The following is a 14,085-nucleotide window of genomic DNA, read 5'->3' on the forward strand; positions in this document are numbered from 1 at the left end:
ACAGAGTACGCCACAGAAGAACAGGCACTTGCTACAAAACCATGACAGTAGGTCCTCGGCTGAATTCTTACACATTACTGTATGTAGGATCATTGAGTAATGAAAGCCACCAGGGGGCCTCATGGGTATACTTTTACAATTCTTATTTTTAAAATATTTTTGGAAGGATAATCAAAGTGGCGTCTCAGAAACGTAATGAAATCTACAAGTTTGGAGAAGCAGTGAAGCAAGATTGTTCAATGTTTAGGACGTAGCAACGAGGAAAACTACTTTTGTTTTTAATGCATTTACCCTCCGGGGCTACGGTTGCTACGGTGACTATTGTTATTAGGAATAATAGGAAATAATGCAGAACACTGGAACTTTGTGAATCATCAATTTACATATGTCGAAAGTTTTAAGAGGTATAGAAGAAAACCCTTTCATATATAAAGCAGGAAGATGCTGCAAAATAAAGTCCACATTTGCACACTGAAACTTAAGTAAATGTTAACTTTTAAGCTCCCCCATGCTGCATTTGGGAACTCAACCTTGTATCCTTCAAACGAGTTTCTGAAAAGATTTGGTCGAAATCCTATGCTGTTTACAAACCAAAGGAAACCTTTCAAGCAACGTGGGTCGGACATGAACACTGCTGCAATGTCCTGGCAAATTTATATGGGTATAAATGCATGAAGCTTCTGTCACTGGGAATGCTGTAATTCCGCTGCAGTTACCTTGACGTTTAGATTTACTGGATCAAGTTTAAATTCCTGCGAAATACTTACTGAGCTGGTTGGAATTTAGGAGTTGGGAAAGCATATTCCTTTATTTCAAGGAACGTGAGTTGAGAAAAGTTTTGATTTTTTTTGGTGGGGGTGGGAAATCAAAATGTGCCGGGGGCTTGAAACAAGACATTGATTGATATCGATAATAAAGGGGATGCCTGGCGATTTCCTCGTTCTCGAGGAGATTGTTGTCTTTAAGTGTACAACTTCCGTCCGTTAGTGACCCTCCCTCTCCCACCCTCTCTCTCTCTGTTAGCCTGGCATATTGATTGAACTGAACTTTCTAATCCACAAGGCAGCTCCAAGCACTCCCTCCACTGAGTTTGCAGCCTCCGACACAGAAAGCACCTTCCAGCCCAGCACTGAAAGCTGATTACGTTTTACTTCTCTCCCCATGTTCGTTATGCTGCTGGGCCAGCCTCGCTGACTGCTTTGTGTGTCAACAACAGAGTTTTTACTTCGTTATTTCATCCCCGTTGACCTATTCTCCCTTTATTTGAGGATGAGCTGTTGTACAGGGCGGTGTACTCTCATCTTCCTATGTGTCGTTCAGCTGGTGAGTGTAAAATCATTCTAAAGATGTCACTTATCAATGTGGAGCATTGTCTCCTTGAGTAGGTTTTTTTTAAGTCGGTTGTTTTAATATTTTTCTGATTTATTTATCAGAACTTCCAATCAATCAATTGTTGAGTCAATGTATATAATCCAATTTATTTTTTGCAACATGATGAAATTGCACTAACTCATGGTAAGGTTCAAAAGCGGGTTGGAAAACAGCCGACAGGTTTATTCATGCCTTCAAACAGAAGTCTGAGTATCTCAGTGCGAAGCGTTGTGCTACAGGAGCCTTTGCAATGTGTGGACCCCTGTCTATCGATATCATGCAGTGGGGAAGCAATGACTGAAGCAGCGCGTTATTGTGGCACAGCGATTTGGGATTAGTGTTGTGTTGTGTCTGTCCCGGGTTTGTCCGGGAGGTTTGGCGCATCTATCGAGCTGGCTGTTTCTCTCTTTTGTTCCAGCGAACAGAAAGGGTGACGCAAGGATCCTTTTCAGCGAGAGAGAAAAAAAACATTGGCAAGGCGGTATCCTTTGCTTTTAATGAACAACCTCATAGTATTTCAAATTCGTGCAAATCCCTGAATCGACGCGACAGCGTGTTCTGCACAGGGTACGTTCAGAGTGAACCCTTCAATTCCAGTGTAAAGCGACAGGTCCGCGCCTTAGACTTGGTCATTTGTCACTTCAGGCAGCGTGAGATAACATGCGGTTCCACGCGTTTGGTATTGGGGTTTTCATCACTGTCATCAAAAAACAGCATTTACCTCCCCCACAACCACCCAAAAGCATTTCAAACGGTTGCCCCTCGCACGATGCAAAATCACAGTTCTCTCCCATCATCGCGTTTCTAACTACTTTTAGCCACTTGGCCTTCTCGGGTTAATTTCACAACTTCAAAACTAACCAGCGCTTTGAAGTGAGAATGCCATTCAATGGTTGGTTCAAAGTCATTGAAATATCTCAAAATCAAACTGATCACGAGGAGCTGATGAGAGAAGTCTAAGAACTGAAAGTAAATATGCTCAAATTTAATTACAGTGTGTGTGATCAGAAAGGCCTTTGAACAGTTTTTTTTCAAAGGATGCTGGTCCTTGCTGCATTGTCAATGGTCCGGAGAGATACATATATTGAAAGGCATGGGAGTCTGTCACAAGAAGAGGCAACAGCAGCTACTTTGATTTGTGTCCTAAATGTAGCAACATTCAAAGAGACATTTGCTCATAATTCAATACTAAATGTGCAGTCTCATTTGAAGAAGTCATAATGATGGTTACCCTAGAAGATGAAAATATCACACTATTGCCCTCTGATGTAACAACAGATAGTGGTGGAGAAACTCAGCAGGTTTAGCAGCATCTGTGGGGAGAAATGAACAAGAGTCAGATTGGAGTCAAAATGTTTACTCTGCTTCTCTCCACAGATGCTGCAAGATCTGCTGAGTTTCTTTCACATTTTCTGCCTTCCTTTCAGATTTCCAACATCCACACATTACTTTTATTATAATGCACTTTGAGGAGTTTATTTGTCCTACCGAGAAGAAACTTGACACCTGGTGCTGTCCCTGAGATGGAAGGGCTCCGTGGTATCACCGGTTTCAAAAAGTAGAAGTTGTTTTGATGTTTAGCAAATTTTTTTTACTATTTGAACATGAAGAGGCATACTTGTTGAATTACTGACTAAACCAATTCATGAATGTATTCTGCACATCAACCTTGTGTGATCAATTCTGCAAAGAAATATGTAGCATTTTAGTCTGAGTTTAAGGATATAGTATCCATATTATTTATAGTTTGGAAGTAAATTAATATTTGGTTCACATTGTTTAATGTACAATTTTACTGGGTAGTGTTGGGTTAGAGGACATTTTGAACATTTTCTTCTCATAAAACACTGATTCTGCAGAAGACATTGGTTTCTATATTTAAATAAAATAACAATGCATAGCCCCTAAACATTTTGATCCTGAAATTATGATCGAACTTGGATGGCTAAATTGCCCATGGTGCCCAGGGATGTTTAGGCATGGGAAATCAGGAGTAGGATAATGGGTCCAGGTGGGATGCTCTTCAGACGGGTAGTGTGGACTTTTGGGCTGAATGATTAATTTCAAACACACTACATTGCCATCATAGAATCCCTGCAGTGTGGAAACAGGCCCTTTGGTCCAACAAGTCCACACTGACCCTCAGAGTATCCCACCCAGACCCATCCTCCTATAACCCACCTAATCTACATGTCCCTGAACACCATGGGCAATTTAGCATGGCCGAATCCACCGACCCTGCACATCTTTGGAATGTGAGAGGAAACTGGAGCACCCAGAGGAAACCCATACAGACATAAGGCTGATGTGCAAACTCCACACAGACAGTCGCCTGAGGCTGGAATTGAACCCAGGTCCCTGGCGCGATGAGATGGCAGTGCTACCCACTGAGCCAACGTGCCACCCCAAATGTGAGCAAAATTGTTATATTGCTTATTATTTAGCATATTCTTTCTTTCTTGAAGTTTAGCATGGCACATTAAAGGATTAAAAATGGGTTTCATGAACAGAAAAACATGCCTGCACTTTTAATGTTAGAGATTTTATTAATTTTGTCAGATATAATGCTTCCTATTTAATGGATTAAATACATTCAATTCAAGTTCAGTCATCTTTTAGAATTTGTTTAAATGTTCAATTTATTGATCCTTTCTAAACTTGACTGTTGCCGTATGGTTAAATAAAGATGAAGTACTGGGAAACTGGAGATCTGAAATAAAAACAGAAAATGCAGGAGAAACTCAGTAGGTCTGGCAGGAGCTGTGGACAATTAACATTTTGAGTCCAATATGACTCTCGACAGAACATTGAAATTGAAACCGAACATGGCTGTTTTGGTTCCCAATATTCCAGGACTTGTTGAGCCTCACAATATATGTTGAAAACTTAATTGTCAGTGTTCTATGATCAGGCAAACTGCTTTCATCAATAGTGATATAATATACAATGTTGGGAATCCGAAAGAAAAGGAAGGAGAAGAAGTGGAAAAGTAACCGATCAAAAGTCAACTAAGATTGTTGAATTCATTGGCTCATTATTAGCAGGCATTATTAGGGGGGTCACTTTCTAAGGATAAGGGGCAGGCCATTTAGGACTGAGATGAGGAGAAATTTCTTCACCCAGAGAGTGACGAGCCGGTGGAATTCTCTGCCACAGGAAGTGGTTCAAAGGTCAAAATATTAAATATTTTCAAGAAGGAGTTAGATGTAGTTCTTAGTGTTAATCAGATCAAACAGGAGGAAGCGAGAACACAGCACTGAGTTGCATGACCTGCCATGATCTTATTGAATGGCAAGGCAAGTTAAAGGGCTGAATGGCCTACTCCTCCTATTTTCTATGTTTGTATGTGATCTTATTTGTTTTATATATTTTGGGTTAAAATTGCTTTCTTTATGAAGGATAGAACATTCCCCTCATTACTATTGAACCTGCTAACTAAATTACATGAGCAGAAATTGCAGTTTGGATTTTAACTAACAGACTGATTTTATTGGAGAAGGCAGGTTGGCGGCCCTGTGCCTTACGTACATGTCTTGGTCTGTCTTGAGAGCCAAACCTCATAATGAATATTACAAAATCTGTCCAGGGTGGGTAATCCACCCACCCCAGCCAGGTTCAACATTGCGTCTGTCTTGAGAGCCGAACCTCATTAATGAATATTACAAAATCTGTCCAGGGTGGGTAATCCACCCACCCCAGCCAGGTTCAACATTGGGCAATCTCAGCAGTAAGAATGATCAGGAAAAGGATAAGTAGAGGTATGTAAAAGTGTGGTGGTTGTGATCACTGTAGTTGGGAGGTGGGGTTATTGGATGTTTTGTAGGACTCGAAGAAAAGCTCCTCTACTTACTTGTCCTCTGCCTCGACAGTCACCTAATCTCAAACATTCAAAAGGCTGTTAAAATGATGTATTTTGAAGGATCGAAAGCAAAGCAACAAGTTCTTTGTTACAATTTTAAATCCATTACCACATTACTTCCAGCAGTAGGGGCTCTGGAATAAGAACTAAAGTTGGTTGCTATATGTTACAAAACCCATTGTTATTGCAAATCATTACCAGGCTATTAATGGCAGAAAATTAAATCAACAATGTGCGCATCCCAATAAAAGGAAGCCCTCACTGACCATTCACATGTATTTGTAAGTATTTGCAGTCAATAAATGTTTGATTGCTAGACAACAAAGTGTGAAGCTGGATGAACACAGCAGGCCAAGCAGCTTCTCAGGAGCACAAAAGCTGACGTTTCAGGCCTAGACCCTGCATCAGAGAGATGAAAGGTTTAGGCCCGAAGCGTCAGCTTTTGTGCTCCTAAGATGCTGCTTGGCCTGCTGTGTTCATCCAGCTCCACACTTTATTATCTTGGATTCTCCAGCATCTGCAGTTCCCATTATCAAATGTTTGATTGCTGTCTGGTGAAACATATAGTTTGATGTTGTTCGACATGCAACCACATGTGAGTAACCTGAGGGATATTGAGGGAATTTCTGGGATTTACAGTGAGAAGGAAGAGAAAGCAACTATGTCTGAATAATTTGGGGCAGGCACATCCCTATGGTTATGCCCATGACCAAAGAGAGTTCTTCGATATAATTTGTAAGTTGATTTAACTTCAGGATATGGTCTTTAGTAAATCACACACAAGTCTTCGAAATGACCGTGAAGCTCACTGATGAAATAATAAAAGCGTGACAGTGTGCACTGTAAATATTGTGGTGTGGTACAGTGAATATCCGTGTCAGCATACATCATTGTCAAAAACATAACGTCATACAGGCGAGGTTAAGTCTCACTAATATTTCAAACTGTGGCAATTATGTGACTATTGATATAATTAAGATGCATGCTTTCAAGAAATGTGGTAATTATTTAATGGAGTCAATGGAAGTTTTGGACTGGGTTCTGCCAGAACTCCACTCATTGGAGGCCCAGAATCATTGTGGATGCAGGTCATAGTTGAATGATGACTGAGGGGTATTATGGAAAATCGCAGGGTGTGGTTGGCAGCAAGATGGCTCACAGCAATTTTCCCCTCTCCGTTGCTGAGCCTCTTCTTCCTGTTGCCAATTTCCTTAATCAGGCAGAGACCCTTTGAATGAGAAACTCCCTGGAGATCCACAATAATCCTGAGAGGTTGTTGTGTTGTGGCTCCCAGCTTGGAGACTGCTCTGTCTGCCAATGGATGAATATCAGCAATAGTGGGCTGAGTTCCTTCAGTGGATAATTGTTGGCAGGTGGGAAGGTTATCTGCTGGATTAAATATCAATTGTGGACTTGTATTGTACTTTCTCGCTGCATGTTGTGTTTGTACTTTTACTAATCTTTTATAAATTATGATCTATTTTAGAAGCCAGATTCTATTACAATTATGACTTGATTGTTATGGACTGAAATCATGGGACTTATGATTAAACAGTTTACTATCTTTTCTGCGGTATCCCTTCAATGAGAACAGACCAGTAATAGTTCATTACTCTCCGTGGTTTATTGTCTAAGTGTAAGATGTGGCTTTATTTTAATTAAAAGGAACAATGAATGTACTTGCTTCAACAACATCACTGAATAAAAACCATGTAAATGCCCTGTAAATGACTGCTGTGGTTGTTAAAATTATGCTTTCACACTGCTCTTACGTATGCAATTCTGGAAAATTAATTTAAAGACACAAGGAAAGAGCTTGGATAATCTTAGGAATTCCCGAAAGGCTTCACAGCCAAATAATTACTTTGGGTGTGAAATTTCTGTTATTTGATTTTTATAATTATGTATATATTTTATTCATGGTTATCATATATTTAATGATGAGGGAAATATATACTGGTAGTACTAGCATGAACGTTTTTCATTGTAAAATCATGGGATGTGGGCAGTGCCAACAAGGCCGCCCCAAACTGCATTTGAGTATTTTGTTGAGGGCCACTTTTATGAACCACTAGAGCCCATATGCTGTAAGTACACCCGTAGTGCCAAGAGATAGGACCTTCTCCTGGATTTTGACCCAGAGATGATGCAGTGATGCTATTATATATTTTTATTCCAAGTTGTTGTGTGACATCGAAGAAAATTTGCAGTTCTTGTGTACCCATGTATCTGCTGCCTTTGCCCTCCAAGGTGATAAAGGTTATAGTTTTTGAAGGTATTGTCGAAGGAGGCTTTGAGAGTAGTTTCAGTGTATCTTTTAGATGTTACAAACTGCCACTGCCTTGATGGTGAAAGGAATAAATGTGGGTGGAATACTCCCCAGCAGGCTGTATTCTCTTGGCTACTGGTGAGCCCCTTGAGTGCTTTTGAGTTGTGTTAATTCAAAAAGATGGAGCATATTCCATCATACTCTTAACTTATGCCTTATAAATGATGGAAAGGCTTGGGACAATCAGGAGATGAATTACTCGATTATGATTTCCTTGCCTCTCACCTTACCTTGCAGGTGCATTACGGTCAGTGTAATTAAGTTTCAGGTCAATGTTGAGTTGTAGGATTTGATGTCAGGGAATCCACCATTGAATGCCAAAGGGATGATGGGCAAAGTTAGACTCACACATGGTGAAAGTTGGCATTGTTTGGTGGCATTTGCATGAATGTTACCTGCCACTTACCAGCCCAAATCTGAATAATGCCAAGCCCTTGCTGCATATAGGCGTGGACTGCTTTATTTTCTGAGGAGCCATTTCAAGCCCATTTGATAAACCTAAAGTATGACTTGTTGAAGAATTGGTAAAGAACAAGAAAGTAACCAATAGTGTACAATGTTTTCTTGTTTAGAAGCGGAATTCCTCCTGTTTAACCTTCCTGAGAGATAAACACAGTATAACCATTGCATCTCAACTAAGAACCACAAAATCATGGTTGATTATAACTTTAGCCAATTGCAGTATATGATCATAAGAAACTTAAAAAGTAGAAGTAGGTTTTGTGGTCCAAAATGGCCACTTTACTATTTGATAAAACCATGACTGATCTTTTACTTCCTAGTCCTAATGCACATCCGCTAGTTGATTGTCAACTTGTGATACATCTTGGTCAATTTTCCTTCCCATTGTCTTCAATAGAATTCCACAACTGGTCATTTTTCATCCCTTCTGAATGAAATATCTCCACAGAGGCTGGTATCTCATCAACAAGTCACCCTTTATTCATGCATGAACAGTCTTTGACTCTAGTGAAGCCTCTTCAGCATCAGCTCTTGGAGTGTTGAAATCTCTGACACTTTCCTTTTTGTCTGTCAGCCAGGGCTCCCTGATTAGACCAGTCAGGGAACTCATTCTATACTGGTTGACCTCGTTACAATCACTCTGAATCTGAGGACATAGGCTGGTCCTTTTTACCTGGAGAGTCTCCTGGGATGTTTTAGCACTCTGTCAGATTCCTCCAACTTGGCTTCTGATACAGGTGGTGTGTATCGCACAGAAGCTTGCTTCTTGTGCCCGGAACGCCTTCGTAGAATTTCAGTCTCTTTTTCTGTCAGTGAAGGCATCGAGGCAGTTACTTCTGTCATTAGATTAGATTCCCTACAGTGTGGAAACCAGCCCTTTGCCCCAACAAGTCCACAATGCCCCTTGAAGGATCCCACCCAGACCCATCCCCCTATAACCCACATACCCCTGAACACGACGGGCAATTTAGCATGACTGATCCACCTAGCCTGCACATCTTTGGACTGTGGGAGGAAACCGGAGCACCCGAAGGAAACCCACGCAGACATGTGGAGAATGTGTGAACTCCACACAGACAGTCGCCCAAGGCTGGAATTGAACCCGGGTCCCTGGTGCTGTGAGGCTGCAGTGCTAATCACTCAGCCACCGTGCCGCCCATCATGGAGAGGACTCATTAACACTTGACAGAGAGGGTGCACCTGCAAGGAGCCTTTCTGACTGTTCCGAGAAGCAAGGCATGTTTTGCTCCCACACTGTTTGAGACTTTGTGGCTTTCGTATGGCCCATGTGCTTGTTCAGGATTGTCAAACCGACCATCATTTTATACGTCACTGTCCTGACCTCACATTAATGATGTCCATGTTTGGACTGCTCTTTCAGCCAGACCATTAGGTGACAAGTGATATGGAGCTGTCCTCATATATCAAATTTCATTAAGTCGAAATGTTCATAATGAAATAAAGAGATGTTGGAGCATTTCTTTACAAAATGCAGCATTGACATAAAATAAAACATTTCCATTCCATGACTGCTGTAATGCTTTATTTTGTATCTCATAGTTGCATCCATGAGCTCAAGACAGATCTTGTATTGTATAAGCTTTGCAATATTTACAAAGTTGCAAACTGTGTGTGACAGCAATATCTGTTTAATCTTGTCAGTTAGAACAAAATACAAAACCATTTCTTACATGTCCATTGAACTGAGAAGTAAACCAATTAGCAATAACAAGAAGTTCTGGAAGTCTGAAAAATACAGTAACCTGGAAATTTTCCATGAATTATTTACACTACCTCTCATTGTGCGTAATTTTAATTGACACAAAAGCTTAGTGGGCAGGGGCAGCAAGTAATGAGGAAAGTGAATAGGATGTTTCCTTTCTTGTGAGAGAATTTGAACACAAAAGGTAGGGAAGTTATGCTTCACGTATGCAGGTTGTTGGAGCACTGTACACAGAACTGTCCATCTTATTAGGAAATATTGCAAATGCATTGAAAGCAGTTCAGAGAAGGTCTACTAGATGAATACCTGGAATAAACAGATTCTCCTGTGAGGAAAAATTGGACAGCTAGACTGGAGTCTAGAGGAAGGAAAGGTGACTTGATTGAAACAGATAAGAAGGTCTGACAAGGTAGAGGTGGAGAAGATGTTTCTCTTACAGGAGAGTCAAGAGTCATGCTTCAACTATTTAAAGATCAGTGGTTAGCCATTTCAACAGAAATGAGTAAAATATATTTCTCTCAAACAGGCAGGAATCTCTTCCTGAGAAGGTGATTGAAGCTGAGTTCTTGAATATTTTTAAGGCAAAGGTGGATTTATTCTTGTTGAGCAAAAGGGTGCAGGTTATCAGGAGTAGGCAGGAATGCATATGTGCGGATACAATCAGCTCAGCCATGGCGGAGCAGGCTCGAGGGGTGGAACGGCCACTCCTGCTCCTTGTTCGATATTCATATGTATATATATTCCAGAGGAAGTTAGTCCTACTCCGAGATTCCCTAGCTGATTTTGGGCATGGAGATATTATTTTATGAGGAGGGGTTGCTTAATTTGGGCTAGTACTCCATGGAGTCTAGGAAAATGGGAGGAGACTTTAGTGAATGATATAGATTCTTAGGAAGCTTCACAGTGTGGATGCAAAGAGGTTGCTTCCCCGTTTAGGAGAGTCTAGGGTCAGAGGGATATAACCTCAGAATCAGGGTGACCTATTTAAGACAGAGATGAAAAGAAATTTCTTTTTTCAGAGAGTTGTGATTTTATGGAATTTTTTTACTGCAAATGGCTATTCAGATTGTGTCATTCAGTATATTCAAGGCCGAGATGGGTTCTTAATCAGCGAGGAAATCAGGGTTTAGGGTATAAGGCAAGAAAGTGTGTTGAAGATGATCAGATCAGCTATGATCTCATTGAATGGTAGAAAAGACTTGATGGGTTGAATGGCCTCTTACACTCCTATGTCTTCTAGTTTTACCGTAATGAAGTACAACACAAGAGCAATCTATGGTTGAACATTACCTGTAATGTGTATTTAAATAAGCAAGGTCAGCCTTGTCAACTGTCCCAACAAACTAAATACATTGGCCTTGAAATTACATTGAATGAGTATAAATATGCACTGAAATCAGTTTTAAAGTAATCTTTTATCTGTTACTTTTTGGCATGTTACCCTAAGTTAAAAAAAACAGATCAGTTAGAACAGAAGCATAGAAGCATTGAATGGTTGCAACCCCCAAGGAATCCATGTAGCCTGCCGTGTCTGAGCTGGCTCTCTGCAGGAGCAACTCATCAAGTTCCACTTTCTCACTCTTTTCCCGTAACCCATTTCATTTTTTTATTTCTTTGTGTCTATTCAATTCAATTTTGAAAAAAAACCACAATTACATCTGCTGTCACCACAGCCTCACGTAGTGCCATCCAGTTGCTAACTCACTGGAACAAAGGTTAGCCTCTTATTACAGCTATTTTGTTTTGCCAATCAATGTTTTTTATGGATGTGAGTTTGCTCGCTGAGCTGGAAGGTTTATTTTCAGACATTTCGTCACCATAGTAGGTAACATCATCAGTGAACCTCCGACGAAGCGCTGGTGTTATGTCCCGCTTTCTATTTATCTGGTTAGGTTTCCTTGGGTTGGTGATGTCATTTCCTGTTCTTTTTCTCAGGGGGTGGTAGATTGGCTCCAAATCAATGTGTTTGTTGATGGAGTTCTGGTTGGAATGCCATGCTTCTAGGAATTCTCGTGCGTGTCTCTGTTTGGCTTGTCCTAGGATGGATGTGTTGTCCCAATCAAAGTGGTGTCCTTCCTCATCTGTATGTAAGGATACGAGTGATAGTGGGTCATGTCGTTTTGTGGCTAGTTGATGTTCATGTATCCTGGTGGCGAGCTTTCTGCCAGTTTGTCCAATGTAGTGTTTGTCACAGTTCTTGCAAGGTATTTTGTAGATGACGTTCATTTTATTTGTTGTCTGTATAGGGTCTTTGAAGTTCATTAGCTGCTGTTTTAGTGCGTTGGTGGGTTTGTGGGCTACCCTGATGCCAAGAGGTCCAAGTAGTCTGGCAGTCATTTCGGAAATGTCTATGATGTAGGGGAGAGTGGTTATGGTTTCTGGGCCTGTTTTGTCTGTTTGTTTGGGTTTATTGCTGAGGAATCGGCGGACTGTGTTCATAGGGTACCCATTCTTTTTGAATATGCTGTATGGGTGATTTTCCTCTGCTCTGCGTAGTTCCTCTGTGCTGCAGTGTGTGGTGGCTCGTTGGAATTCCAAATTCAAAAAGAATGGGTACCCTTGTCCAAATCATTAATATATATGAATAGCTGGGGTGGCAGCACCAATCCCCGTGGCATCCCACTCGTTATTGTATGCAAATTTGAAAAGGACCCATGAATTCCTACTCTTTGTTTCCTCTCTGCCAATCGGTTTTCTATCCATCTCAATACACTTTCCCCAATCCTATGCACCTTAATCTTACACAAATATCTGTTATGCAGGACTTTGTCAAATGCTTTCAGAGAGTCCAAATAGACAAAATCGATTGGCTCCCCCTTGTCAACTCTACTACTTACATCAGAATTACAACAGATTTGTTAAGCATGATTTCCCCTTCATAAATCTATGCTGATTCTGTCTGATCCTACCGTGGCTTTTTAAATGCTCCACTATAATGTCCTTGAAAATGGATTTGAGAATTTTCCCCACTACAGATGTTAGGCTCAGCGGTCTAAAATTCTCTGTTTCCTACCTCCCTTTTTGAATATTGGAGTGACATTAGCCACCCTCTAATCTGCAGGGACTGTTCCAGAGTCTATAGAATCCTGGAAGATGACCACCAATGCATCCACTATGTTTAGAGCTACTTCCTTACGTACTTTGGGATGTAGGTTATCAGGGCCTGGGGTTTATCCACCTTCAATCCTATCAATTTTCCCAGAACCATTTCTGTACTAATATTGATCTTCCTCAATTCTTTCCTGTCACTAAATCTTACATTCCCCAACATTTCTGGTATCTGATTTGTGTCCTAGACAGAGCTAAAGTATGTATTCCATTGCTCAGCCATTTATTTGTCCTGTATGTTACATCGCCCTGTTTCTGTTGCATCTGTAGATATCTTCACATATTTATAAAATCTCTTAGTGCCAGTCTTTATGTTCCCTGTGAGTTTTCATAGTGTATTTTCCTCTTCTTAGTCAATCCCTTTCCTTTTTTGCTGAATTCTAAACTGCTCCCAATCATCAGACATGTTTTTTTTTTGGCCAATCTGTCTGCTTCTTCCTTGGATCAGATACGATCTCTAATTTCCTTTGTCACCCATGGATTGGCCTTCTTACCCATTTTGCCTTTGTGTCAGACAGGGATAAACAGTTGCTTCAGTTCCCCTATGTCTTTGATGAATGTTTGCCATTGCCTATCCACTGTCATCCCTTTAAGGAACTCTTCCCAATCTATCGAGGCCAACTTACGACTCATATCTTCGTGGTTTCCTTTATTAAAATTCAGCACCCTGGACTTCGAATCAACTCCTCACTTTCCATCTTGATAAAAATACAGGAAACATAGAATAAATGTTAATTCTCCCAATGACAAATGACAGTAAATGGAAGTAGCCTCAGAAATATTTTCCCTTTAAATGAAAGTCTAGACTGTTATCAGAGAGCTGACATTTTACTGAAATTGAATGAAAATTAACTGACAGACATATGCAACCTCCTATAATGCCTGTGGAGTTTAATTACTTATTTCATTAAACAACCCCATCTATGAGAAAATTACCTTTATGATGTTGTAGGGAGCGAGCAGACAGGAAATTATGTCCTCGTATTAACTGCAAAATCATCTGAAGAGTTTGGTACTGCAAGATTTTATAGGAGCTTAATTTTTTTTCAGGCCAAGCCAGGACTGTGATTAGGAGAATTTAGAGGATACTGAAAGACTACATGTTGGTTATGAATTAGATGGTACCACAAACTATGTATCTTATACTGTAAGGTTAGCATGGGATTCATCAACAATTTTAATCAAAACTTGTAATTATGTTAATTAAACAATTAATATTTTGAGGATTTAGTT

The 14,085-nt window shown here is 40.4% G+C and overlaps 1 protein-coding gene across 5 annotated transcripts in view; it reads left to right on the forward strand.

The window, feature by feature from the left end:
* Positions 1 to 555: 555 nt before the first annotated feature.
* The window catches only part of LOC125461628 (sodium/potassium-transporting ATPase subunit beta-1-interacting protein 3-like), a 193,583-nt gene continuing 180,053 nt past the window's right edge, over positions 556 to 14,085 (forward strand). For 3 of the 5 annotated variants that reach the window (XM_048550565.2, XM_048550566.2, XM_048550567.2), the window contains exon 1: positions 1,010 to 1,323. In XM_048550565.2, the coding sequence (XP_048406522.1) occupies positions 1,270 to 1,323 (54 nt within the window). In that variant the 5' untranslated portion in view covers positions 1,010 to 1,269. Of the gene's footprint in view, positions 822 to 1,009; positions 1,324 to 1,789; positions 1,939 to 14,085 lie in introns of those variants that run through there. The other 2 variants (XM_048550568.2, XM_048550569.2) reach the window with 2 other exon arrangements.

Source organism: Stegostoma tigrinum, chromosome 19, assembly GCF_030684315.1.
Source record: "Stegostoma tigrinum isolate sSteTig4 chromosome 19, sSteTig4.hap1, whole genome shotgun sequence".
Taxonomy (NCBI): Eukaryota; Metazoa; Chordata; class Chondrichthyes; order Orectolobiformes; family Stegostomatidae; genus Stegostoma; species Stegostoma tigrinum.